This window comes from Petromyzon marinus, chromosome 13, assembly GCF_048934315.1.
Source record: "Petromyzon marinus isolate PM22_M1 ecotype Great Lakes invasive population chromosome 13, UKy_Petmar_22M1.pri1.0, whole genome shotgun sequence".
Taxonomy (NCBI): domain Eukaryota; kingdom Metazoa; phylum Chordata; class Hyperoartia; order Petromyzontiformes; family Petromyzontidae; genus Petromyzon; species Petromyzon marinus.
Window position 1 is genome coordinate 8,501,407 of NC_133679.1, and position 24,223 is coordinate 8,525,629.

At 46.4% G+C, this 24,223-nt stretch overlaps 1 protein-coding gene across 1 annotated transcript in view; it reads left to right on the forward strand.

Annotated features, from left to right (window-relative positions):
- LOC116941957 (integrin alpha-1-like) overlaps nucleotides 1–24,223 on the forward strand; it is a 53,900-nt gene that overhangs the window by 26,101 nt on the left and 3,576 nt on the right. Inside the window, exons 7-29 of the mRNA XM_032953389.2 lie at nucleotides 809–957; nucleotides 2,158–2,308; nucleotides 3,011–3,176; nucleotides 5,780–5,847; nucleotides 6,780–6,933; nucleotides 7,773–7,921; nucleotides 9,834–9,980; nucleotides 10,992–11,192; nucleotides 11,330–11,463; nucleotides 12,810–12,976; nucleotides 13,857–14,005; nucleotides 14,162–14,272; nucleotides 15,523–15,608; nucleotides 16,558–16,699; nucleotides 17,394–17,489; nucleotides 17,765–17,841; nucleotides 18,335–18,424; nucleotides 18,989–19,091; nucleotides 19,651–19,764; nucleotides 20,289–20,399; nucleotides 20,736–20,849; nucleotides 21,877–21,972; nucleotides 23,429–23,542. Of these exons, the coding sequence (XP_032809280.1) occupies nucleotides 809–957; nucleotides 2,158–2,308; nucleotides 3,011–3,176; nucleotides 5,780–5,847; nucleotides 6,780–6,933; nucleotides 7,773–7,921; nucleotides 9,834–9,980; nucleotides 10,992–11,192; nucleotides 11,330–11,463; nucleotides 12,810–12,976; nucleotides 13,857–14,005; nucleotides 14,162–14,272; nucleotides 15,523–15,608; nucleotides 16,558–16,699; nucleotides 17,394–17,489; nucleotides 17,765–17,841; nucleotides 18,335–18,424; nucleotides 18,989–19,091; nucleotides 19,651–19,764; nucleotides 20,289–20,399; nucleotides 20,736–20,849; nucleotides 21,877–21,972; nucleotides 23,429–23,542 (2,889 nt within the window). The remainder of the gene's footprint in view (nucleotides 1–808; nucleotides 958–2,157; nucleotides 2,309–3,010; nucleotides 3,177–5,779; nucleotides 5,848–6,779; nucleotides 6,934–7,772; nucleotides 7,922–9,833; nucleotides 9,981–10,991; nucleotides 11,193–11,329; nucleotides 11,464–12,809; nucleotides 12,977–13,856; nucleotides 14,006–14,161; nucleotides 14,273–15,522; nucleotides 15,609–16,557; nucleotides 16,700–17,393; nucleotides 17,490–17,764; nucleotides 17,842–18,334; nucleotides 18,425–18,988; nucleotides 19,092–19,650; nucleotides 19,765–20,288; nucleotides 20,400–20,735; nucleotides 20,850–21,876; nucleotides 21,973–23,428; nucleotides 23,543–24,223) is intronic.

Genomic DNA, 24,223 nt, shown 5'->3' on the forward strand with positions numbered 1-24,223 from the left:
CAGAAACCACCTAGCCACCACAAATGATAGCTCAACGACGTGGCTTATGTGGAAATGTATAGCAGCCAAATATTCTGAACGTATGTTTCTAATTGTGGACGGAAAAACCGGAGGACTGGGAGAAAAATCCACGCGACCACAGGTGGAACATGCAAACTCCAAATATACATGCGGCGTCATGGTCGGAATCGAACCCACGACCTCCTGTATACCAGGCGAGGTAGTTAACATCTCACAATTGCGGCACCCTTACCCGAGATGCCCTCAAAACCAGTCAGGTTGATGGACAAGGAGAGGACAAACCCACAGAGCCACGTGGCTCACGGAGTGTGGAGAGAAGATCTGGACTGTGCAGGAATAGCCCAGGGCCATTCCTCGGCGTCTGAGGCCCCTTGCTAATCAATAAACTTAGTGTGCCATTACTGGGAAAGGTCACTGTAAACTCTTTGACCTTTTGACCTGGCTTTGAGTTTATGGTGGCTAATGATGAGTGTACAAGGCCCGTCGTGTGTCCATGACGTTGTTTTGCATTGATGCCTTCTGAAAAGGGATGGGCAAGCATGACATCTGGTGCATGTCCCTGGCCATGAGCCCTTGATATCAGCAGAGCCAAATGGAAATACACGGTGACGCTGGTTTGATGGATGACCACCGTGTATAGCAGATCGTTCTAAGCCGCAGGGCTAATTGGTGTGCAGCAGAAGAAAAGCGCAACAAAATCTAATGAGTGCTGTACTGTACTTCTATGGCGACCACCCAAACGTACACTTATGTCCTAACGTCACACACTCGGCTCTGCTCCATGCAGGTTGGCATCATGCAGTACGGGGAAACTGTCAGCAATGAGATGAACCTCAACCAGTTCACCAACAAAGCGCAGCTGAAGATTGCAGCCAGCAAAATCCCTCAGCGCGGAGGCAAAGTCACCAACACGGCCATGGGCATTGAGGCAGCACGGTGAGCCATTTAGTCTGATGCCATACCAACATCTAGATACCCTGATATACTACTGGTTTAGAACTCTGGTGTGTGAGGTAGCTGGGTTACTTGAAAGTCAAAGCGCTGAGTTTGCACTGCTGAGATCTTGGGTTTCAAATCCAGGCAGCCGCCTGTAATTAAATCAGCTTCTCAATTGTGGTTGGTGATATATGTCAGCGTTGTTACAAGTGACTGCATCACGTTAAATATGGTTCTGAAATATATTGAGGTAAATTCGAGCTATGATATTTTTTTTCTTCTGAACCTGAAATGTCAGGGGTGCCAGTAAATGCTTCAACTTCTGAGCCACCCGGCCTCTTCTCACTCTCAGGATTGCAACTCGAGACTCTCAGAGGTTGCCAGCCCAGTGTTCTGAACTAACAAATAATTAAATATAAATGCCAGTCATCTGTTTTGTTGTCACGGAGCAGCTTATATACCGATATGGCATGGCATGGGGGAGGCCCTGGGATTTTTCGCGGAACAATTTGGATTATGGACCATAGACATTGCAGGCAGTAAAGTTGTGGTTAAGAGAAGTTTCAACCGATTTGAGCCATTCACCTCACTATGTATTGACTATGACTCTTCTCTCTTTCCTTTCCTTTCTGTTTTCTATTTCTTCCTTTGTTTTTCCCTTTACTCTTACTTTTCTCATTCCTTTGTTTCTTAGACAACTCACTGCACACAAAGTGCTTGCCACAAATGAACCACAACACCTTGCTGATCTCGTCAAGGAGCATAAACCATCACGCAAACTCTCACGGTCATCCTCGCAGCGGCTATTGGCTGGCCATCGAACAAAGACGGTGACAGCATCACGCGCTTTCAGATGCGCTTCTGGAATGCTCTTCCTTCCGATATTAGGAAGCAACTCGAGCTATGCGCTTTTCAATCGAGATTGAAAACTAACTTCTTCAGAACTGCTTTTTGTGTTTACTTTGTTGTCCTTCTCCCGCACCTACGATTAGCGCGGTTGGATGCATACAATATGAAAGAAGTTCAACATACACACATAGGATCACCTATAACTCCATGTATTTATCCCCATTGCCTTGATGTCTCATAATCTGATTCTGTTGTTGTTGAAAATACGAAGAGTTTTTTTTTTCAAAGTAGAGAAGATTTGCTGTATTTCTGCTTGTGGTCTTAATGGAGGCGCCTCTGTGTCGGGTCTAGGGCGACTGCATTTTTGCCGGAAAACGGCGGAAGAGCGGAGGCGTCCAAGGTGATGATTGTGGTGACAGACGGGGAGTCATCTGATGCCTACAAACTGCCAGGGGTGATCAAGGATTGCAACGATGATGGGATCACTCGCTTCGGCATTGCGGTAAGGGGCAGAGGGGCAAAAGGGCAGAGGAGCAGAAGGAAGGGCATTCACGAGCGCTTCTAAGCCTTTGGGCAATGTGGGAGAAGGCTGCTACAGATGGCAGTCGGCAATTATGGCTGTACCATACTCATGAGTCTTAATAATAATAATGGTATACAGTTGCTTTGTGGGTTTTGTGCTGCTTATTGCTGATTAAAATTTGTGCTGCTTAGAATTGAGAAAAAATCGTGGTTACCACAAATCACGGGTGTGGTGCTAGCCGGCTTCCACAGGTACTTGCTTGCTAGCAGCGCTTGTCCCAACAGTCTTAAAAGGCTATGAGGGGGACCTTTTTTATTTGTATGCATGCATGTTTACGTAGAAACATGTGTGCGTGTGTGTTTTGTATGCAGTTATCACACTTCACGACGAACCCGGCGACCCGAATTCGATTCCCGCTCACGCCCAACACCAGTGACATATATCTGAACCGGTCCTGGGCCTACCCTAGGTCGACTCAGCCTCAAATGAGTACCTGGTGCGATGTGTGAGCATCAGCACTAAGGAGACAAAGGCAGCCGGGCGTGGTGCTGGCCACCCATGCCCTCATGTGCCATGTCCGGCCTTCATAGGTGCTTACTAACAACACTTGCCCCAACAGTCTGTTTAGGCTAAACAGGGGATCTTTGTGTTTTTGCTCCCATTTATCTCCATCCAATGCAGGTTCTGGACTACTACATAAGTTCCAATATGAATGTGGAAAAACTCCAAGCAGAGATCCGCTCAATCGCCAGCACGCCCACAGAGAAATACTACTTCGACGTCAAGAGCACAGGGGCACTCGTGGACATCACCAAGGCCCTTGGGGAACGCATCTATAGCCTGGAGGGTGCGTAGTGAATTTGAGTGTTCATCACCGCATAAGCTACAGCCAGGCTGTGGTGGTGCATGCCTATAATCCAGCATTGTGGAGGCAAGCGAGGGTTTGTGTATCACACAAATGTTGTGAAACTCCCTTTCCGGGGGCATCGAGGTGCCATACCCTGGCTGGCCGGGAGAAGGTGGTACAGCAAATGTACACTTCAACTGTTCCGTCTATATGGGATAGAGTGTTTCCCCCTCACACACGTGGGGTTTTCCTGCCACACGTAAACTCTCATTAATTAATCGATAACACCTTAATATGTAGAGGACCGCGGAGCTTTAGGGGGACTTTAGCGCCGGATCTCCTGCTCATACTGTATGTCGTTCCTCGTGCCTCCGAGTCATTCTGTCTCTTTGAGAATGAGCAGATACTGTACGGCGCGTGAACAAGTTGAAAATATATCATTAGAGAATTAAGTGGTGCTTCCAATAGACTCTACTGGACTCAAATATAGAAGGTCCTGCCAAGTTTTCACAGTTTAGGTGACGTTGTTCTGTGTAATTCCAATTGACGGATTTGCAGATAATTTTTCATTATTTGGAAGTTTAGCCAATGCCAGTTACATCATGTGGTCTTTGAAAACGTCACCTATCTGTTGTTTTATTAGAGCGGTGTTTTTGTTGAATGTACTACATTTTAGTTTTTTAAATATATATAATACTTTTCATTCGTGGCACACCACGGAAAGGGGAGTGTCATCAAGGATATACACTGTCGATGTTGGGGATTAGAGGGTCATGATGAGAGGGGAGAGAGGGAGGGAGAGGGATGGAGGAATTTAGAGTCGCGGTGGCCACACAGAAGTCACCAGATTTACGGGAGGCTTGAGCTGGCATAGATGTACAGTTATGCACGAGTTTACTGGAGCAGCAATTGTAATCCTTACTCTCTGGTTCGTTCGGTAAAGTCACGTAGATAGAAATAATAATAAAATAAAATAAAACACGACGTTTTCACAACACAAGCATCCGTCTTCAGGTGACCTGAAGACGGATGCTTGTGTTGCGACCGAAACGTCGTATTTTATTTTATTATTTTTTCTACCTACGTGACTCTACCGAAAGAACCAGAGAGTATGGATTCCTGCAGTCACGAAAGCTTCAAATCAAAATTGTATTCCTTATTCCTGTTATTGTAAGTGTTTCAATCTTTTACACAATGTCACAACATTTGATTGGTGAGGTTATAGATGGGCCTCAAGTGAACCCCATATTTAAAAAATATAATGCCAGGAACTCCGAATTAATATCATGGGACCTCCTTCGCCAGTACCAAAATATTATAAGAGGTTTTCCCCTTTTTTATGGCAACAAAACAGGTGTTGAGATGTTAACACACCAAACTGAAACCTTTGACAAAGAATCATGTCTGCATTAACCACAATACTTGTGGTCAGAATGCAAACAAAAAACACTCTGATAATATATGAATTTCGATTTAAAGCTTTCGTGACTGCAAGGATTCATCTTCTTTGGTTCTTTCGGTAAAGTCACGTAGAATGAGAATACAATAATAAAATAACACAATAAAATTCTCACGACGTTTCGGCCACAACGCAAGCAGCCGTCTTCAGGTGAAAGGTACAGACCTGTCGGGACGACAGAGCTTCAATGAATTGTATTCCTTATTCAATGAAGCTCTGTCGTCCCGACAGGTCTGTACCTTTCACCTGAAGACGGCCGCTTGCGTTGTGGCCGAAACGTCGTGTGAATTTTATTGTTATTTTATTATTTTATTCTCATTCTACGTGACTTTACTGAAATAACCAAAGAAGATGAATATATGAATTGTCTTTGAAACAGAGACAGCTTTCTTTTGAGCCTAGTCCCAAACGGTGTTAGACCAGAGGACGCCTGTTTTGTTGCCAGAAAAAAGGGGACAACCTATTCTCATTCATCAACATCACATGAAGGGTCGGTTTTTCTCCCACAACCCACTTATATGGGCCATAAATAGTTCATATAGTCGGATATGTGAAGTTGTTTCTTATCAGAGGGGATACTAATCACAAGGAATTTGGGAATCTTCGGTTTGTGAGGTAATTATGAGGCAATCAAGTTGTCCAATGATCGGATGGAAGAATAAATAGAGGATTTTGAAAAAAAACCCCCACCAACCTCAAGTAGGACTCTGCTGAAAATGAGTCTTGAGGTTTGGTGATACTTTCCTGGGTGAATAAAATATAATTTGGGAATACGAGTGTCAGTGGCGTAGCATGGTTGGCATGGGCCCGGGTACAAGGAACTAGATGCCCCCTCCCCCTGCCTTCTGCACTGTCCAATTTCTCCCCTCTCCGTACCCCAGCTCCTGGGGCCCTGTGGACCAGTGCAGTTACACTGCCTGCACCCTCAATAACTACGCCACTACTACAGATGGAACCAATGAATGATTTATAGTGACTCTAGATCCATGTTTTACCTTAGATGTGGTATGTGTAAGGACTTTAAAGCAATTATAACGGATATTAATTACTTTGGGAAAGTATATTTACAACTGAAAAATCACAGTGATGCTGGCAGAGAAGAGCCCTCGCGTCACTGTGCTGTTGTCGCATTGATTCCCATCAGGAACCAGCGACATCTCGACGTTCGAGATGGAGTTGTCAGAGGCTGGATTCTCCATACTCCCCGTGAAGGTACGAGCAGCTGCTGACTACGAAGCTCCTGGAGGTGCTGTTGTGTGAACTCTCTCCTGGGTTCCCTGCCTCAGGGCAGTTTCATGGTTTGAGTTCCCTTCGCCCTGTCCAGTCTTGTGCATTAATTTTCATTTCATCAACTGGCCTCCTCTTTAAGTTGCAGAGCAGCAGCCTCATTGTTCTAGATCTCGATGCGAACCTTACATGGGTAGAGATATCACGTGTAGACAAAGCGGAGCGTGGATACAGATTCATATGCAACCCCATAGTGTCTGGACGAGCTGTACAGTCGCCCTGCTAAATGCTTGTCAAGTAAAAACATGTTGGTCGAAATATAATTAAGTCATGGGCGTTGCCAGCCTTTCCTCATAAACATAGGGAGCGATAGCCAGAGCAGAATTGCGTGATCGACAAAAGCAGATTGTATCGTTACTCATTCTCTTTAGCATTTAACATTTGTTTAATGTTTGTCTTAACATTTTACCATTTCGTGCCCCCCTGAGATTGTTGTATGCCTCCCTCCTCCTTAAACAAGGTCATGCTAAAGGTCGGAAGATCCGAAAATATCGATCGTTTGAGATTGATCCGAAGTGTGACGTCACGGTCACAGGAAGTGATGTCATTTCAATGATATCACATGTGCGCGTTTTTCGCACCAAAAGTGGTGTCACTTGACATCGGGCGACGTCACTTCAGCTAGCACGAAGGCACGTAACATTACAGAAATTATCTGAAAAGTGCCCAAATTCCGAAAACAACAATATCCAAAGACTCGCCTTAAACAAAACAAAAAGCATATATATATTTTATTACTCCAAAACCGATCCCCTCGCATCTATATCAATGAATCCGGACGGAGCATATATATATCGATCGCCCTGGTGAAAGACACTAAGGCGCGTCACCCTGTGGCTCGACTGCTGGGTGCACAGGACGGCTGGCTGCTGGGGGCGGTGGGCGCTTTCGATTGGCTGGGCACCGTGCTGCACGTGCCCGACGCGGGTGGCGCCGGCTCCGTGCTGCTCCCCCGAGCTGCGCTTGCCGCCGAGTTCCCGCCGTCTCTCAAGAACCACAACAACTACCTCGGTCTGTCGCAGCGGCCACCACCGCCCACGCGGCCCAGCCGTCGATGTGCCTGGCCTAGCTGCCGACGTCGTGATGTGAAGAAGTTGCATTCGCTGCGTTTGTTGCTCTTGTTGCGGTTGTTGTTTGTTTTGATATATGTATACCACCAATAACTCTGTGGCCTTACAAGGAAAAATATATTGACGGGCGATGTTTTGGGCAATGGGACTTCTTCACAGCACAGGGCCATTTCCTGAAACGTCACCTGTTATTTATTTTCCCATTGAGGCCAAAGTGTTGTTTATAAATGCGTCGACTGTATTTTTTTTATTTGTGCTTGTGTACCACTTTCAAACTCTAGTTTGGGAGTATCTATAAATACATTAGCAGTGAGATGGTGCTCTGCTCCATTGGCAGCCTCGTGCTAGTGGTGGAAATTGCACATTCCGAGAACTAGTCTCTTCACAGGCAAATTAACATTTCACTTTTCACAAAATTGTGCTCTTTTTATCACCACTTAAATTGTGAAAAAAGGTGGCATCGCGACAACTATCCAAGATGCTCACGTTCCTACGTGAGTTGGGCAGGTCTTTCCCAGATTTCAATATTTCCACTCGACCCGCATTCTGATGTAGAATTCAGGCCAACCCAAGAAGTGAAATTATCTGGAAGAGTTTTGGCTTCTGTCTCAATTGGCAGCTAAATTCGGCTTGCCTAAACACATTACTGAAACCGGGCATGGAGTTGTGGTGGGCGAAGGGGGAGAGGAGCGGGACGCGACCCGCTTACATAATAACTTGGCTTGTGTTTCGTGGACACGTAGTGAGACCGCGCAACTCCTGCATTTCTGTCACGTTCAGGGTACTCGCTCTCATCCGCAAGCCTGCAGGGGAAAACCTTGTACATCGCAGGGGCACCTCGCTACAACCACACGGGCAAAGTGGTCACGTTCGGCATGGACGACACCTCCAGGGATTATGCTATTCGCCAGTCCCTGGTTGGGCAACAGGTACTATTACTGAAATACATTTATTTTACCAGGTAAGGCGCACTGAGCTATATAGCTCTTTTTTAGAAGCGACCTGATCACAAATAATAGCCCAATGAAGTGGCTTATCATGTGGAAATGTATAGCAGCCAAATACTCTAAACACATGTTTCTAAATGTGGAGGGAAAAACGAGAGGGCCCAGAGAAAAATACACGTGACCACAGGGAGAGAGACATGGAAACTCCAAATATACAGCAGGCGTCAGGGTCGGGATCGAACCCATGACCTCCTGCATACCAGGCGAGGTAGTTAACATCTCCTAGCCACCTCGAACCCATGACCTCCTGCATACCAGGCGAGGTAGTTAACATCTCCTAGCCACCTCGAACCCATGACCTCCTGCATACCAGGCGAGGTAGTTAACATCTCCTAGCCACCTCGAACCCATGACCTCCTGCATACCAGGCGAGGTAGTTAACATCTCCTAGCCACCTCGAACCCATGACCTCCTGCATACCAGGCGAGGTAGTTAACATCTCCTAGCCACCTCGAACCCATGACCTCCTGCATACCAGGCGAGGTAGTTAACATCTCCTAGCCACCGCAGTGAGATGACTCTTACAGGCCAGCCGAGGTTTTGGTGGTGGTCGTCGACAGCACTTTAGAGTAGTGACAGTACGTGATGCAGAAAGGTGATTTCTGGACAAAAAAAGGTGCGATTTGAAAGTGGGATAGGTTTTCCCCATCATGCCTTGCATGTCACATCACATCATCACCAAGGGGCATGCACATTGCCTTGTTGAAGGCCAGCACAAATATGCTCGGTGATTTTAAGGCTGAAAGGGGGCTACGGCATGGGTGTCGCTGTTGCTCAGTGGAGAGACCGCTGGAGCCAGGGGGTGGGACACTAGGGGTCTATGTTTGACTTGGTTTTGTGCCAAGTTAGTGTTGACAATTAACTTTTCAAAAATATATACACAAAAAATAAGTACTCTTCAACTATTTGTGATTGATGTTACATAATTAACACATTGTAAACCTCGTCACTTGCATATTAAGCAAGGCTGCCCTATGTCCCACCCCGTCGGCTATTTCATAAAATATATCAGAGCAGTGCTCCTGCTTGAATGACTCTGATCACGAACACCTCGTCTCTTTGCATCCCAATCCCTAACTCACAGCCACTGTGAGTTATCATTTGTGATCAGATCGCTTCTGAAAAAGAAGCTAATAGCTCAGTGGTTCTTTACCTGGTAAAATAAAATAGGTTCGTTTTATTCATATATTTTTAGTTATTATCTTGTCCTTCCTATACTTTGCACTCCTATCGTGTTTGTGTATTGTTTGTTGTTGTAACGTTCTGACCTGCCCCTACTGGACATCTGTGAAAAAGAGCTTTATAGCCCATCGGATTCCTCCAGTGTAAATACATATTCTGATTCACTTGCAAATATCCGGCATCCCCTTTGCCCCTCCCCCACCCACCCATCGCCCACCCCCCAGACCATGGGGTGCTGAGCTTGCAGCGCTGTGCCACCTTCCGTTGGCTAGGGGCAGTATTTGTTTCTCAACTCCAGTCCTTGCGACCTCCCCATGGTCCGCCTTTTCATGGCTACAAATGTCTTTCTCTCCACAATAAAATTAGCCCACAGCACACACCACGCACACACCTGATAGTTGGTAATCGTGGAAAGCTGCGAGGACTGGAGCTGAGAAACACTGCTATAGGGGCCCAGGGGTGAGGCTGACAGGCGTCCCCCGTGCCCGATGATGAATGGACTTTTAAGCTGCGCGCCTCGTTAGTTTATTTTCTCGAGGGGGGTTTTTGTTTTGTTTCTGGATGACGAATGCGCCGGCGTTCCGGCGCGAGCGTTATCCGGGGAGCGGTACCGGTCACCGATCACCGGGCGCCGCGTTGCCGTGACCCACAGATCGGCTCGTACTTTGGCGGGGAGGTGTGCGCCATGGACGTGGACGGGGACTCGGTGTCGGACGTGCTGCTTGTGGCCGCCCCCATGTTCATGGACTCGTCAAGCAGAGAGACGGGCCGCGTCTACCTCTACACGTTCAGCCCCCAGGTGTGCCCCACGTGACCCCGGCGCTACAGACAGACTACTGCAAAAGGTGGCCAGGAGGCTTTAGGGGTCAGACCACCGAGCTGGTACAAACGAATACTGGTTCCCCTCAAAATGTCCCCCCACCCCGAAAGTATATATTTGGTGAATGTATATTCTCCCCAGGGGTAAAGTTTAGTTATTCCCTCCAGTGAACATTTGTTACCGGCATACATTGGTTGCTCGCTAACAGTACTAAACAGAGTGGTCTCTTGAAGGCTATTTGGGGGCTCTTTGTGTGTGTGTGTCTTTGTCTTGCTGTGCCCATGCAGGATGTGCTGAGTGCAGCACTCATCTCTCCCTGCACGTGCGTGTGTGCGTGTGTGTGTGTGCGTGTGTGTGTGCGTGTGTGTGTGTGCGTGTGTGTGTGCGTGTGTGCGTGCGTGTGTGCGTGTGTGTGCTTTTGTGTGTGCGTGTGTGTGTACGTGTGTGCGTGTGTGCATGTGTGTGTACGTGTGTGTGTGCGTGTGTGTGCGTGTGCGTGCGTGTGTGTGTGCATGCGTGTGTGCGTGTGTGTGCATGTGTGTGTGCGTGTGTGCGTGCATATGTGCGTGTATGTGTGCATGCGTGCGTGCGTGTGTGCGTGCGTGTGTGCGTGCGTGTGTACGTGTGTGTGTGCGTGTGTGCGTGCGTGTGTGCGTGCGTGTGTGCGTGTGCAGGGGAGCGGTAGTGTAGCGGTTAGCACGCTGCACTACGAACCTGGTGACCCGAGTTCAATTCCCAATCACGGCACAACACCAGTGATGATTATCTGAAACGGTCGTGGGCCTTCACTAGGTCGACTCAGCGTCAAATGAGTACCTGGTGCGGTGTGTAAACATCACCACTGGGGAGACAAAGGCGGCCGGGCGTGGTATTGGCCACCCACCCCTTCGTGTGCCGTGCCAGCCTTCATAGGTGCTCGCTAACAGCACTTGCCCCAACAGTCTGTTTAGGCTAGACAGGGAATCTTTGTCTGCCTTTGCACGTACGCAGGGCGTGCTGGAGTGGAGCGCTCACCTCTCGCCGGCCGAGAGCCAGGACTCGCGCTTCGGCTCGGCTCTGGCCGCCGTCCCCGACCTCAACCAGGACGGCTGGGGGGAGCTGGCGGTGGGGGCTCCGCTTGAGGACGAGCGCCAGGGCGCCGTCTACCTGTTCCAGGGCCACGGCCGCTCCCTGCGCACCACCCACGTGCAGGTGCTGCCCCCCTGCCCCCTCACGTAAATCCCTCTCCCCCCTCCCTCCCTCCCCTTCTTCCCCTCCCTCTGCCTCTCCAACTGACGGAGCCGTTTTGTTGAATGTAATCGATGTGTTTTGTCGAATTCATTCATCAGCGCGTCGCGGCATCCACACTCGGCCTGCATCGCCTCCAGTACTTCGGCCGCGCGCTCCACGGCATGCTGGACATGGACCGGAGCGGCATCCCCGACCTCGCCGTCGGGGCCAACGGCAAGGCCGTGCTGCTGTGGTAAGGAGCCATTGGCATGGCTCGAGCATGCAGGCGCTGCAACTGCAGTGTGGCTCACGGAGCCGCTGTGCTATGAAGAGTACGGAAGGTGGAGGGTGCGAGCGCTCGTGGTAATTCTTGGGGGGGGGGGGGGGGTCCTCAGCGTTGGTTTTAGATGTAGGTGACGTAGGTGGTTTTCCTAGGGCAGCGGAAGATCGTTGCGACTCTCACCACGGGTTGCGGTGTCAAGTACCGCAGCCGGGTGGCTGCGATTGGTGGATGTGCACACGCGGACTGCCGACATTGTCTGAAATGTACGGCGTGTGTGAGATGGGCTATCGGCACGTGGAGAAGTGAGGTTTCAGTTTCATTTATTAGGTATAGCCCTGTGTGCCATGAGGCTCTTGACCAACCGCAACGAACAAAACATGAACAAAAACATCTTATAGTGGCGACGCGCAACAGAAACATCCAGGAAAAACCAGTAAAATCTTCCAGAAAAAAACACCGTATATCAACGCTTTGTGCCAAAACCCCAATGGGATGCAAGTCTAACAATAACCATAAGACAATTTCGATAAAGTTATCAGGCTAACTCCGTACTTCAACAAACATGGCTTAACCATACTTTTCGAAATCACCAAAATAAAGGGAGACAGTGATAGAACGCGGCACGCACACGCACACACCTACGATCAGCATGGTTGGCTACTTATTGCACGAAAGAAGTTCAACATAAACACACATAATAATATGGTTTTTCCCCTTTTTTCTGGCAACAAAACTGAAACCTTTTTACAAGGATTCATGTCTGCATTAACCACAATACCTGCAGTCAAAATGCAAACAAAAAACATACTATGATAATATATTAATTGTCCTTGAAACTGATTGGTCCACGCCAAAAGGCGTACAGCTGTACGCCTTTTGGCGTCATCTGGTCGAGCACCAATTAGGTCGAGGCTCAAAAGAAAGCCGTCCCTTGGTGTGGACCACTCAGTTTCAAGGACAATGCATATATTATCATAGTATGTTTTTATATTCTTGGTTCTTTCGATAAAGTCACGTAGAAGGGAAACAATAAAATAATAAAAATATAAAACGTGACTTTACCGAAAGAACCAAGAATATGAATCCCTGCAGTCACGAAAGCTTTAAATCAAAAGTATGTTTTTTGTTTGCATTTTGACTGCAGGTATTGTGGTTAATGCAGACATGAATCCTCGGAAAAAGGTTTCAGTTTTGTTGCCAGAAAAAAAGGGGAAAAACCCTATTCTTATATCTCAGGAAGTCATAATGTATCACGATGTGATATTTTGGTACTGGCAAAGGAGGTCTAATGATAAGTGACCGCTCTATTCCATCAGGTCCCGAGCGATCGCACGGGTCTCGGTGACGGTCAAATTCAACCCGAACAAGATCAACATGATGGACAAGACATGCAAGGGGTTGGGGCAGGATGCTGTTTGCGTGATGGCACAGATGTGCCTCAGTGCCAACGTGCGGCCTGCTCAAATGGCCAGCTCTCTGCTTGGTGAGTGAGGCGTCAACACCCCATGTGGTTGCGCTGTTTGTGGGCACGGGGGTCAAAATCACAGCTGTCGATGCCACCACGACTCTCCAACGCTGTCTCGCTTCTGGCAAATCCCACAGCTGCTGCAAAGTAGAAACGGATCCTCCAAGATTCGCACAAACAGTCTCCCAGTATCCTACCATTTGGCTACCAGGGCCGTATACAATTTAATTGAATGCACGAATGTGTACTGAATTGAAAACACCCATTACGAATTGAAAAATGTTGATACACACACAATTCGAGGATGTGTCTTAGCTTAATAATAAATTTTAGTTCATGAAGTGATACGTCGTTACAATTGCAAACCATCGGCTTTTGGGCAACATGCATGCTTAGCGAGCTGTGTGTGGGGCTACTTGACAGGAAGGTGCTGTGTACATGGCCAGTAGTGCAAAAACAATAATCTTTAACATGTTTATCTTGTACTTGTGACTGTTAGACATTTTTCCTCGTTCTTGGCACAGCAATCCCATGACCGTAGTTTGCCATGAGTCAGCAATGTGACACTAAAAATCTAGACACTTAATAAAATAGTGTATCGTTCATAATAATTATATATATCTTTTTATAGTGTCGTTCATGCAAAACTGCACCTCACAATGCTGTACAAGGCAACGGCAATAACATAAAATAAGAAAAAAGTGCCCCTCACAAGACACATAGCACACCCAAACCAAGGTCAGTTCAATCAAAGGCCACTATCCATCATTCACGAACAAAGCTTGCACAATGCCCACTCTTAATAAGGTAGCTTCTCACTTTCCACAGCAATGCAAAGGTTTAAAAAGCGTACTTCTTGTCCGCACTCGATTAAAACGCGAGCGCATTTGACCGGCAGAGCTGGTGTACAACATGACGCTGGACCCCGTGCGGTCGGTGTCGCGCGCTCACTTTGTCGGTGGGGTGGAGCGGACCCTGCAGGGCACTGCAACCGTCCGACCAGATACCTCCTCCCCGTTCTGCAGGGACTACACTTTCTACGTGATGGTGAGAAGCAACATCGAGCCGTGCACCCGTCCCCCAATTTTCAGCGACAGTGTTCACGGCAATTTTTCCTTCTCTTGGCTTTTTGACAAGACCCTCCGTCCAAAGCTGAATTCGGGCGTCTCGATTCATTATCTGCATTGGGCTCTTCCCCCACAGGAGCTCGCCGACATCGTGAAGCCGCTGGAGCTACGTGTGGACCTAGCCCTGAAAGACCCCGAGCAGGGGCCCGTGCTGGATGTGGAGGAGCTCAGCAGCAAGATTTTCGAGGTAGGGAGAACCGTCTGTGAGCTAAGGCTCGCAGTGGCTGAGGCCGAGCCGACCCCAATTTTCACATTTTTTCGTCATCTTTTCAGACCATACGGAAATCTTGTTGGTGAACAGGGCTAGATGAATGCAGGGGATTTAGGGACTGCAACCGAGGGGCTTTGATTTTGACGGGCTCCTAAAAATATATACTGATTTATAATGCATACTCTTTGTGTCTTTCGGTAAATTCACGTAGTTATAAAATAAAATAAATTAAATCACAACGTTTCGATTGCAACGCAAGCAATCATTATCAGATGGGAAAACCACAGCAAGACATTTTTTTGCTGAAGTGGGGGGAAAATAAAAAAAAGATTTCTGTCGTTTTCCCACCTGATGATGATTGCTTGTGTTGCAATCGAAACGTCGTGATTTATTTTATACCTGCGTGACTTTACCAAAAAAAACAAAGGGTGTGGATCCCTGCAGTCACGAAAACTTCAAATCTAGATTGCTTTATAATGATTCAAAAGCAACACTGTAGCATTATGATACATCCTATAGGTAATTTTCTAACTAAAGCCATCATGTCACTGCGTGCATTACTGCCAGTGCTGTGTCGAAATTATACGTTTTGTTTGGTTTAACTTTGATTTAGAAAATTTAGCATAGGTGGTGATAAGACAGAAAATAGAAGGAATTTTTGAAGTGGGGAACCCGCAATACTGTCCCAGTCCTTAGCCCCCATCAAACATTTCGGTCATCCTTACAGCGACTTTTGACTTAGCCATCGAAGAAAGGCAGTCACTGCATCGCGCACTTTAAGATGCGCTTCTGCGGCCGTCTGGAACGCTCTTCCCTTCCGATATTAGGAAGCCACTGGAGCTATGCACTTTTAAATATAGATTGAAAACTCATTTCTTTAGAAATGCTTTTTGTGTTTAGTTTGTTGTCCTTCCCCCCGCACCTCTGTTAGCACGGTTGTCTACGTGCGGTGTGAAAGAAGTTCAACGTACATACTTAGGATCACCTATAACTCCATGTATTTATCCCCGTTGTCTTGGTGTTTCATAATCTGATTCCTTTCCCCCTCGTAAGAGTTGCTGTTGAAAATACGAATATATTGTTTTCTCAACATACAAACGTAATCCAACCCGGTGGGTGGTGAACGTGTGGCGCTGTTTGCTCTGACGACGCGCCGTGTAATCGCCGCGTCATCCGGCCGCGGGGTTTGCGTGTTGAGCTCGGCGTCCTGTCACCCCCCCCCATAGCTGCCGTTCACCAAAGACTGCGGCACAGATGAGCGCTGCGAGACGGATCTGGTGCTCACGCTGGAGCACGATATCAAGGGCACACGGTGAGGCTGTGTGATTTACATTGGGCGCAGACCAAGTTGGAATTCCCTCCGCACTGACATTTGTGCTGCTGATTCTCTATCTGTGGTTGCCAACTCTGGCTGAAGCTATTCCGGGAGATTTTTTTTCTCTCCCAAAATGATGCAATACGTGATGAATTACAAAAGAAGACCGCAGTAAGCTGACACCGTTAATGTTATAACAATGAATTAACTTCCATATGACTTATGTGCATTTATTATATCAATACATTTTCTTAAAATATTCCATAATTGATATTGCTTTCAGTAGTCACTGGGAGATCGATACAAATGCCAGTAAAGACTACCGGCCCATCCGGGAGGGTTGGAGACCCTACACCGGTTCAAGTCTAGGCTCAACACCTTCATTTCCTATTTATCCTGTGACCTTATATGTGTTTTGTCTCTGCAGTACTGTGTCATCCACACTTTAATTGATATAGATACACACCTATCTGTTTGATGGTTATCCGTGACCCACAGTCCCAGTTTTGTACAGTGTCTTGAGATGCAGCTGCATTTAGACACTGCCACCATCATCAGCTATGATGAATCCACTGCTGGATGAAGGATGCCCAAGCAATCACCATCTTTTACGATTGTTCGACCTGCACACGAGCTGGTTTCATTGCTCTATCTTCACGATGGTGGGCTTCTCAGATGCATTCCATTCCTTGGCTGCCACTGTCATTATTCTCGACCATTGGTCATCATCCCTTCTCGAGATAGACCCTGCCCAATCCCACTTTTCCTAACAGTTTGAACGATGTCTTGAACTCTCATCCACGTGTTACTCCTTCTGTCTCTCGATGCAATACCGGGCGCGCGTTTGTTTATCGATTCAAACTATATTTGCGTCATACTGACGGAGTTGCAGTCTGTGCTGTGAATAACGGATGGCCGTAGTAGTTAATGTGAAATCCCGCCGCAGGGAGTCTCCGTACGTGGTGAGGTCGGAGAGGAAGAAGCACGTGGTGTCTATCACACTGGAGAACCGCAGAGAGAATGCCTACAACACCCGGCTCAACTTCACCTACTCACCAAACCAGGAACTCCGCAACATCGACACGGAGGTGGGAAGGTTAAACTCAACTGAAATTCCTAAGTGGGGCACTCATCTGGCGAAACAGAGTTTGGGATGAGTCCAGGAGGAGAGCCTCTCGGGACCGATAAAAGGTCATAATAACACGAAGGTCCTGCCGATCAAACTAAATCTCCACTTCCTCTACACCCAACCGCCACTCCAGGAAATACCTGCGCTATGTTAGACATGGCATTCTGTCATGGTAGAACGGTAAGGCCACTGGACTGTGAATCCAGACGTTGCCAGTTCAATCTCCTGGTGCAGCAGTTGACATGATGGATATGAACAGAACTCCATCCTGTCTCTCCTCATATAAATACAAAATATGTTTTATCGCATCAACATATTGGGTTTTCAGGCCAAAAAATTACATCACAGAACTACTACTGAAGTAATTTAAACGAATCTCTGTGTCCACACTCGGGGCTCATTTTCTAGGGTTGCCACCTCAGAGGAACACAAACCTAGGACATAATGGGCAGAATAATATCTCGCAATAACTATAAGTCTTTAACAGTGTTTTATCGTTTAAAAACTGACAAAAAAATTGACTTTTAATGTCCTGGGAAAACTTATAGATCTCTGAAAAAGAGGATGATCCTCTGAAAACCAGTACAGGTGGCTTTCCTACTCACCCGTGGTAACGTTACTGTCGGTTGCTGATGGAATTTCGCTTTTCGCAGGACGGGGATGTGAGTGTCGACTGCACAGTGCACAAGGACCATCCGCACTCACAGCTCTGCAAGATCGGATTCCCGGTGTTCAGAGCGAGCGCCAAGGTCTGTTGGTGTTTCCCCTGTTGGTTCCCCCTCCTTCATTTAACATTTGCTTCGACCAGAAAATCCTTCCCGAATCTCAAGACTCACTCGATCTCAAGCATCACAGTAGGGGGCGATGTTGCAATTTTATTTAGTTGATAATATAATTTAGCAACGTTGCCAATGTTTGGCGATTTCTTTTATGGACAACACAGGTTTGTAAATACGATTTTTTTTGGAGTTTGTTCTTTTTTCACGTGTTTAATTTGTGTTTTTTTTCTTACATCAATTTACAGATGACGATACGGTTTATATTTGAGTTCAGCCGCAAAAATATCATGAGCACAGCTTCGTTCTCCGCGGAAGTGAAAAGGTGTGAGTCCTGATCTTCGTTATAAGAAACTTGTTTGTCTCTGGGTCAGTCTGACAGTCACAGCACTTGAGTATTTTTGTGTTGTACACAGTCGAGAAGCCCTCATCCAGCAGTGGATAGGTGTTGGGTGATGATGATATTCACAAAAACAACTGCACGTTGCTGGCTTTGGCTGTGGGACAATCGCATTCGCTGCTGTGCACGTTCACGGCATGATATTTGTTGCCATGTTTGATCCTTAATGTTTGTTTAATTGTCACCGATGCATTACATAGCCAGTTAACATGTACTGTATGTTTCATATTGACATTATTTATTGGCAATATAGCACACAATTGTAGCACTATTAGCATCTATTTTAGTTATTGACCATACACTAAAGAAGAATGAGCAACGACATTGCATAAGGAAATATTACACACGTTTAAATAAACATTCAAGATGAAACGTAGCAATAAATGTCATGCCATGCACGTGCACGCTGGTGACGCAGTGACAGCGAGGAGACGGCCCAGCAGCTGGAGAACAACTCCGCACGCATCTCTGTCCCCCTTTACTACGAAGCCGACATCATCTTGTTCAGGTACAACCGAATGAACTTTGCATGCGAGATTTTTGAGCGCACGTGTCGGATCGGGCGAGCGCCGTGTGTGATCTTGCCGAGTGGTTGTAGGATCGAGTGAGTGTCTTGTGTGGTCTTGCCGAGTGGTTGTAGGATCGAGTGAGTGTCTTGTGTGGTCTTGCCGAGTGGTTGTAGGATCGAGTGAGTGTCTTGTGTGGTCTTGCCGAGTGGTTGTAGGATTGAGTGAGTGTCTTGTGTGGTCTTGCCGAGTGGTTGTAGGATCGAGTGAGTGTCTTGTGTGGTCTTGCCGAGTGGTTGTAGGATCGAGTGAGTGTCTTGTGCGATCTTGCCGAGTGGTTGTAGGATCGAGTGAGTGTCGTGTGTGATCTTGCCGAGTGGTTGTAGGATTGAGTGAGTGTCTTGTGTGGTCTTGCCGAGTGGTTGTAGGATCGAGTGAGTGTCTTGTGTGGTCTTGCCGAGTGGTTGTAGGATCGAGTGAGTGTCTTGTGTGATCTTGGTGAGTGGTTTTAGGATCGTGTGTGTGTGTGTAGTGTTTATTTTAGTTTTTTGTCTCTCGTGTCTCAGGGACTCGAACCTCGCACAGCTGGAGGTGAATGACAAACCACAAAGACTGGACATCATTAAGGGGTTGGATGACATCGGTCCTGAATTGAAATACACTTTCAAGGTGAAGTGGTGGTAAATGCCATGAAATCATACCTATCTTTAAAATACAAGTTTTATGTTTCTTTCTCACCACTAAACAAGTATTTTTGATATACATTTAACGATTAATTGATTCCACAATTAAAATCGATTCTTATTTTGGCAATACATGCATAGACTCGTACCTAGATAAAATGGTCATTTTCAAACGATTCATTAAAGTTACATTCATGCTCATACAGCAAATGCAATTGTACAAATTAGTAACAAAAATATCTATGAACAATACAAATGAGGTGGTTAAAATGAGACGAAAGACTACTAATTATGTGATTCCAACCATAGTCCGAAATTGTGATAATTGTCACAATTTGTCATATTGTGAATTGGGAAATAACAAATTCCATGAATTGTCGAGTGTTCTAAAATTGACTTAACCCAATTGCGAAAACATATTACCTTCACAAAAATATAAACAAATGAACGGAACACACGGAATTGATTGGATTCATATTTGAGTGGAAGTCATCTGTAAAGAATGTTTGGCCTCAAGTTCACCACTTTTCTCCTGCCTTTAACAGGTCCAGAAATTTGGATTCCCTCTTCCGGAAGAAATTAAACTCAAGATCTCCCTGCCGATGTTCACCGCACAGAAAAACCGCCTGCTCTACGTGACCAACGTTCACTCTTCCCCGGTGTGTCCCTGTGCTCACTGGCAAATCATAATTGCTTCGTTACGTTGCGATTGTCGCCGCTCATTACATTTTTAAAAATATTTTTTTTCCTGACGAAACGTGCATGAAATAACAAACACGATGGTCAAACATCTACGTTACCAGTTAAATTAGCGATGAGCAAAACATTTAACAAATTCATTGTTGTCTCGGAGGTTATTTCACATCGTTGTTTTCGTAGTAAATCCAATTAATGTTGTTTTCACGTGTAACTGATGGCCTATACATTCCTCGCATTATAGATTGTAAATTCGCAATGATTGATAACATATGGATAACCATATTGACGTAATCTTCATATCATGAAAACGAACATGGTATCATATTGTGAAAAAATATAATACATTGCGACAACGCTACTTCTAAGGGAGATGCGCTGCGTTCCGTCATGCTCTTAGCATGCGTATGTGCGTGGCGCGAGTCTGTGCAGCACGCTTGGAAGTGCCATATACACGTGTGCTGACTTCCTTCATTGCCTCTGGCAGCCGGAGATGATGAAGTGTGACACCACTGGCATCGTTGATCCCCTGAACATCGCCAAGCATCAGTACGAGGTGCAGCAAACCACGGAGGACCTGTCTAACGTGGAGAAACTGGTGAGGCCCCAGCAACGATCGAGACACTTGAGCTGGTTTGCTCACTGGCCTGCAATCCCATCGACCTCCAGGCTCACTTTCACCACTACCCACACACCCATCCCAACCAACGAACTGACCCACCCACCGATTCACCCACCCATCACACAGTCGTGTGATTCACACAGTCGTGTGATTCACACAGTCGTGTGTCGTTATTCAATATGTATATAAATAAGTATATATTACACATAATTTTTCTACCTTTTTCCCCGTGCACAATAAACACTTAATATCGACGGGCCTCCCACGGCGACGGTGCGAGTGCTCTGATGGCCACTGCTCTGCTGCTCACAGACATGTCCAGATGTCCAGTGCTCTGTGTTCACGTGCACGCTCGGCCGGCTGGACGAAGGCAAGGATGCATCGGTCACTGTCACGTCCCGGTTCTGGAACACCACCTTCGCCACGGTAAGATCTTCAAGCCTCTTTTCCACTGCACAGCTGTGCCGTGCCGAGCCAGGGCCATGTTGATCCAGCCCAGCCCAACCCAGTGAGGCTCAGGAGGTACCAGATTATTTCTCCACTGCAGAGGCTGAGTCGTGCTACTGACTTCACATGCAGTGAATAAGTCGAGCTGCAGTGCACGACAAAAAATATTAACGCCACCCGTGACTCTGCTTGGCCTTGAGCGAGATTCAAATGTCGTACGATGTCATTGTTTAACAGTTTGGTTCTGGCTTGGCTCAGCCAATAGGCAGTGGAAAACCACTCGTAGCCTGGAGGCCGGCCCCGAACTAGCATGGCTCAGATGTGCCAGTGGAAAAGGGGTATGAGAGACCTGGATGATGGGAAGAGCTGTGGTGGAAAGCCTCACTGATGGATGGACAGATGGACATAATATTTTCCAGGAATAGCAATAATTAGTCGAATAGCCCTCTATAACCGAACTACATTTTAAGGATGAAAAAGTAAAAAGTCAATATCAATTTTTAAAAATCAAAATATGCCACCATGTTATTGAAATTAAGATTTAAAACAAATATAAAAGATGCGTTTATTTCCATTTGTTATACAGGACTGAAACATACTCTTTTGAGTATGTTATACAGGACTGAAACAGTCTTCATTGTCACCGAGTCTGCAATGTACAACTTGACAGCAGAGGGTGCCTTAGAGGTATGCTCTGCTGGCTGTGGAATATGACCGATTAAAATAAATAATGAATAATGAATAATTTACAGCCTTTTGTCAATCCACTGCTGGATGAAGACAGTGCCAGTCATGGGATTTTGGACCCAATTGCGGGTTGGTGGGGCAATGGACCGGTTCAGCTCCTCACTCGCCATTGGTGTTGGCCACAGCTGCCAATTGAACTCGAGTCACTGGTTTCATAGCAAAATGCTCCAACCACTCCACTGCTCCTGTTTTAAATACCATGAAATAGGTGGTGAGTGTTTCAATGATGAATGTCGGTTCGCGTGACTTCTCTTTGAAGGCCAAGTTTAAATCTGTGAAGTTGGTGTCCCGTGGGAGGCTGGAGTTGGGCCCTTCCTCATTTTTATTAATTCCAAAGGGCAGCGAAGAGAGGACGGTAAGCAGCAAGCACACAACATCTGCGCGTCGTTATGTATGCATGTATGTTGAACTTCTTTCGCACCGTACATAGCCACCCGTGATAATCGGAGGTGCAATGTGTGTGTGCCGTGTTCTATCACTGTCCCCTCTCACCTCACTTTTGTATGCCGATAACGCATCTCGCACACGTGTGCATTTCAAACAATGTAGGCCTAGTCCGCGTGCACACATCAACCAATCACATCCACCTGGCTGCAGCACGTGACACACACCGCGAAGACTTACTCAACGGTTATTTCTTCAAAATCGCCACGTGGCCATGTCACTATAATACATTTTATGACCTTCTTTTGGAGATGTTTTCTGGCTGCACTCAGCTCAGATTTCACTATTTTGCAGTAAATGCGCAAACGAGATGACCTAAAACACCTGCGCAAGATTATTGAGTTAATCTGTCGTTAAGGCTTTTGGTGATGCTTAAAGTAATTATACTGCCGAGTGAACAGTACCATAACTTATTTGTCAATCCAGGGTTATGCAATCGAAATACCCCTCTTAAATTGTCATTTAGTTAAACTGAAATTTAATTGAACCTGCAACAACATTCAAATCAATCAATCAAACTTTATTTAACATAGCGCCTTTCAAAATAGAATTGTCATAGACCACTCCACATCAATAAAACATCATAAACACCCTACTCAGAGTCACATAGCCCACACATTTGAAAACAAGCATCTTCCTTACATCCATCCACATTCCTCAAGAATAGAATTGTGCTCATTTCAACATGCACAGCAGCACATAAACTGCACTGGCCACTGTTGAGTACAAAAACTAATAAAAAGTTAAAACAAGACTTGATCATGGATGATGAAAAGTTCAGGCCTCGACGTGCGGTGACAAGCTAATCTCAATTTCACACATTGCACTCGCTGTTCAATGATTAGAGTGTATGGTTCATGTCAGAAATGATGCATAATAAGACTCAGCCACAAGAGAGCAAAGATGTAACCTTTGCCTCGTTCCCATGACTTGTTAAAAGTGGGCTAGCCGAGTTCATAAACCGGACCTGAGTGGTGAGCCTCGTATTTCCATGGTAGCCTTGCTCGGCCAAGCTCGTACCAAGCCTGGCTGTGTGTCCCAAATCTTGTGGGCTCTGTAGCTCACTTTGCTTTTAGCCGGGCTACCCTGGGGAAGTCATCACAACACAGGTCAACGTGGAATAGAGACGCTCACCGTTACTGTTTTGGCATTTCTCACTAAGGTCAACTTTGGGCCATTTGTTTTAATTCAGAAGAAAACTTGGCAAAACAAACCTTATCTAAACATATGTTTCATTTTGTTAAAGTGGTAGAAAATTATGATTGCTTGCCTATATTTGCTAAGGTCTGAGTTTTAACAGCAGTGGAAATGTAGCAATAGACACCTGGTACCATGTGGTCTTGAACCACTGTTACTGTCGCTGCTAGGTGGAGCTGGAGGTCACGAGGCTGGAAAACGGTGAAGTTCCGGTCGGAATCATCATTGGGAGCATCATTGGCGGTCTCCTGCTGCTGGCTCTGCTCATCTTTGGCCTCTGGAAGGTGATGTCTGCTTTCTCTACAGCCTGTCACCCTGAATCCTGCCTGGCAGTATATATGATTTCAGCATCCACGTTCAGTAAATATTTTACGTGTATTTCCTACAAACAACCTACACGTCCTTTGCATGTGACCATCTGTCCCAGCCTGCCAGCAAAACTTGTAATCTTATATAGAGCCTTGTCTTGCTCCACTATCTCCCTCCCTCATTTCACTCTCTCTCCTCGGTCGCATTTGTAAAAGATCCACATCCGAGGTGGAGGCAGGGTGAAGGGTAGGGGCAGTTGTGATGTCAGCACGACGTACGAACCCAGCTCAATGCTAAGGGGTGTAGGTGATGTCATCACGCAGATTTGCGCGGTGACGTCATCACCGGGCATGCCTGCCTGGCACGCCAGGCAGGCAGACAGGAATCCAGGCTTGAAGCCACCCAGAATGTTTTTTTTCTAATCTATTATGAAACTCTTGTATGCGGCCCATTGAATGTTATCCCCTCATATGAGTGGGGTTTTTCCAGCTATTCAAAACATCATTTCAAATTTCATTGGCCAAACACAATTTGCAGAATTCTCCTGAAAAGGAGTCTTGGGACTTGGCGAGCCTCTTCTGGATGAATAACTCAAGATTATTTCACTAAAAAACCTTTGTAATATTTATCCAGTGTTTTTTTTTTTTAAAACGTGG